The sequence below is a fragment of the Rutidosis leptorrhynchoides genome, chromosome 10 (assembly GCF_046630445.1).
Source record: "Rutidosis leptorrhynchoides isolate AG116_Rl617_1_P2 chromosome 10, CSIRO_AGI_Rlap_v1, whole genome shotgun sequence".
NCBI lineage: Eukaryota > Viridiplantae > Streptophyta > Magnoliopsida > Asterales > Asteraceae > Rutidosis > Rutidosis leptorrhynchoides.
This window is the reverse complement of record NC_092342.1, coordinates 349,406,213-349,410,205: the sequence shown is the minus strand read 5'-3', so window position 1 is coordinate 349,410,205 and position 3,993 is coordinate 349,406,213. Positions and strand designations below refer to the sequence as shown.

The 3,993-nt window shown below is 32.2% G+C and overlaps 1 protein-coding gene across 1 annotated transcript; it reads right to left on the bottom strand.

The window, feature by feature from the left end:
- Positions 1-317: 317 nt before the first annotated feature.
- Positions 318-1,914, bottom strand: LOC139871476 (protein SPEAR1-like). Its single transcript, XM_071859183.1, has 5 exons — positions 1,732-1,914; positions 933-1,031; positions 776-864; positions 551-645; positions 318-436 (listed from the first exon to the last, which is right to left on the bottom strand). The coding sequence occupies exons 1-5, from the start codon at positions 1,912-1,914 to the stop codon at positions 318-320; spliced, it is 585 nt and encodes a 194-aa protein (XP_071715284.1).
- Positions 1,915-3,993: the final 2,079 nt, after the last annotated feature.

Genomic DNA, 3,993 nt, shown 5'->3' with positions numbered 1-3,993 from the left:
TTAGATTGATAATCTGAGTATAATTAAGTTAAATCAGCTCTGACATATATATACTGTTTTCTTGATAATAAAATAACTTAGGAAATAATTTCATGATTGATCGAACGGATGTAAGAGACAGAAATGTACGTGAACCCTAAAAGCACAAGAGATCGATCGAATTGAATCAGTAGTCTTTATTTGTTATCAATCATTGTATCAATAGTTTTATTTCTGCTTAAAATCATAGCAAGCTAGGATCACAAGAATTGAAGTTATAATTAAAACAGCAAGTCGTCGATATGATCACACGATATAATAAATCTATAAGTGGTGAATCAAAATGAAAGTCTTAACTCCAGATCTAATTCTTGACTGCCATTAGAATCGGAATTTTGACTGCTTGATCCCATTGAATCATTTTGATCTTTTCTTTTCTTCTTCTTCAACGAATCCTATAAATATATCAGACAAGAAAATTAGAATGATCTTGATTTGTGAATGATTTTTTTCGATAATTAAAAAAAACACAATGTAGTATGTGTGTGTGTGCACGCGCGTGCGCGCTTAATTACCTCAAGTAATTCTGGGTTAAATTGGTATCTACTTACACCTGCAGGTTGTGCATAGCCTTGAGCTTCTAACATACCACTACTTGCATCCCATCTGATTTAAGATCGATGTGGTAATTAATTAAAATTAGCATATAATTTACACATTTTGGATGAAATATTTTAAGAAAAATGAAATGATAAACATAGATTATTAATTAAGCATTACTAGGAGGTTTAAATACCTAGGATGAATGCTAGATACAAGTGATTCACCGTGTGTTTCTAATTCGCCCATACCCATCTGCATATGTAAAGATTCAGCCAATAAAAACTTGGTATAGTTAATATGGTTAAAAAACTAACATATGTATATATTTAGGGTTTGTATATAGTATATACCATGTGAGAATGGTGTCCTGCTGCCAAAGTAGTAGATGGTGAAGTGTAAGAGAAGGAAGATGATGATGATGAATATGCTGTTTGAATTCTGATATCCTCCTGTATATACAAATTTAAATAAATAAACAAGATATATAATGTGATCATCAAGTTCTCCACTCGTATTTTATCCACTGTCCGCATTTAGTACGATCAATATATATGACAAACAGTATTATACCGATGAAAATCAAATGATTAGACTTTTTAGATTTCATCAACTACGAAAACTAGCTACTCATGATCGTTTGATGAAATTGCAAGAAAGCAATTAAATTTGCAAAATTAAATAACTGGTTTTTGACCAAAAACTAGGGTGTAATTAACATTTCTTCTAGTTCAAGTTAACTATATATTGTGTCCTCTTTGGTAATTTTGTTTGATTATGTTTCAAAAGGTAAGAAGTGAAGGAAAATGGGCATAAACACATGAAAGGTTAAGCTTCTTGAAACCCTAAGCCGCCACGGTTAAATCATTAATCCAACAAATCCATCTTTCAACCCTTATATTCAATGTCGTAGACTATAGACAGATCGAGTCTTTGAGATGTCATTGGATGATTCAAAAGATTTCAAGTTTAAATGCAAACTTTTTGTGTGTGTTTTCAGAGAGAGAGAGAGAGAGAGAGAGAGAGAGAGAGAGAGAGAGAGAGAGAGAGAGAGAGAGAGAGAGAGAGAGAGAGAGAGAGAGAGTGTGTGTGTGTGTGTGTGTGTGTGTGTGTGTGTGTCATGAGAAATTAGAGATGAATTAGCAAACATACCTGTGGAAGAAAGCCCATTTGGCTATGAAGTCTAATTTTTTCTAACTGAGCAACACCAAGACCTCTTTGTGGTTGCCTAGGTTGTTTATCTGAACCATTCTTTTTTCCTTTTCTTGATGATGATGATGATCCATTTGCTGATGATGAAGAAGAAGATCTTTCATTCCCACCATAATAATTCATCTTTTTTATTTTTTTTATTTTATCTCTTCAAGAATAAAATATTGAAAACAATCTATTTTTTTCACCAACTTTGATCTCTCAAAACCTGCTTTGATCTTCTTGTTGTTGTTCTTAGAATCTGATACACAAATATATCAGTCAGTATATATATATATATATATATATATATATATATATATAGATTTAGAAGAGATTGATCTCTTTAAATTACTTAAATGGTCCTCTTTTTAAAGGTGCCAACTAATAGAGAAATCTTCAGTGATTGCTGCTCCGCTGGATCAGATTGCATATAGATATACTTTGCAGGTTCTCACTCTCATCATTTTCCATATATATTTGCCTAGATTTCATCTTTCTTTTTCTCTTTCTTGTAATTCAATTCATTTTGTGATTTGAATATTAAGAAAATGTAATTTAATACAGTAATATAAAATACCTTTATGATGACTTTTGGTATAGGTAATCTTGGTATCTTAATCATTTAACCATACACCATCATTTAATCCAGGGTCGTCTCACTATTATAATGGACCATATTCGAGACATAAAAAAAACATGCCCTTATCAACGCTAAATTTATAATTTATAATTTATAATACATATATAAAAAGATATATATTACTTAAAAATTATCAATAAAAATGAAATTAATGCGCGATTAAATTGTATGATAGATGAATTTTCATAATATGATTACGAAAGAAATATAAAATGAATGTATTATTATAAAAAAAATGATAAAATTCGTGGCCCTTATAAAATTCAAGGCCCTGTTCAACTGTACACTTCGCACATGTGGTCGAGACACCCCTGATTTAACCATACACTAGTAAATGTATTTCAAAATATTGTATAGTACAATCTTAAATGTTTTTTTAATAATACAACAATCGGGTCCATATTATGGATTTTAGGCCTAAATCTCTCGTTGGGGCTCAATACAAGATCATTGCCAAACTACTCGAGACCTTCTTTGTCATAAACAACGAGGCAATCAACTTTTATTTGCGGACATCAAAAATTCTTGACGCGCCTTTAATGTTGAGTGAAATTATAGATTGGTACAAGAAGAAACGTAAAAAGCTTCTAACCCCAAGTCGGTTTTAAATAGACGTATGACTTAGTCAATTTGAAAATACCTTGATTTCTTCCAATTGCTGCTGAGTTTGTAGCAAATGAAAAAACTAGATTAAGGATGTGTTTATTTACCTCTTAATTGATTGGTTCAACGCTGAATATTGAACCATTCAACATTTAACTGGTTTGTTTCTGTCCTCTGAATTACATATCATGTTGAATGGTTCAGTATTCAGTGTTAAATCATTCAGAGTTCAAACACTCTCCTAACCATTAAGCATTCGAACTTTTTGTACTCAAATTATATACAGAGCACTTAACAAACAAGTATGTTAAATTTTAAGGAGTAGTACTTAACTTTGAGTCTCATTTCTCATAAAAGAATGATTTCTGTAAATTCATCAAGTGTAAGAGTTAATAATGTAAATGCTTACATCAGTTTTACCTTCAACAATAGTCAGAGCCAGTCTTGAATATTTTTTACGCCATGATTTGCCATAACAACTCTCAACTTTCACTTGAAATTAAGTGCTTAAAATTAAGTTGACTTCCGTAAATTTTTAAGTTGTGATGTGGTCCAGCGGTTGGTGATCTGCCTCCTTTAGGGGAGGTTAGGAGTTCGACCCCCGTTGGGTACATATTAAAAATACAATTTCATCCCTGTAAAGTATCCACCAATGGCACCTTTCCCATATCGTTTGGGGGGTAAAGGGGAGGGGGTTTTACTTGGTCGTGCCCTTGGATCGGTTTCAAGGTTTCCTCCCGGGCAGCGATGGGGGCGGGGTTATTATCGCTGCATCGGCATAGTCGAAACGGGAGATGATCGCAACGGGTGGTTTAGTCCCCCTCGGGTGATCCCAATCGCTGTTCCCAAAATAAAAAAAATATTTGATGAAACTTATATGAATAAAAATTTAGTTTCATATGTGTTTTAATTTGGTATAACCTTTTTAACTAATATTATAGAATATAAAAGAGTTATTTAAAATCAAAGTAAGAAAT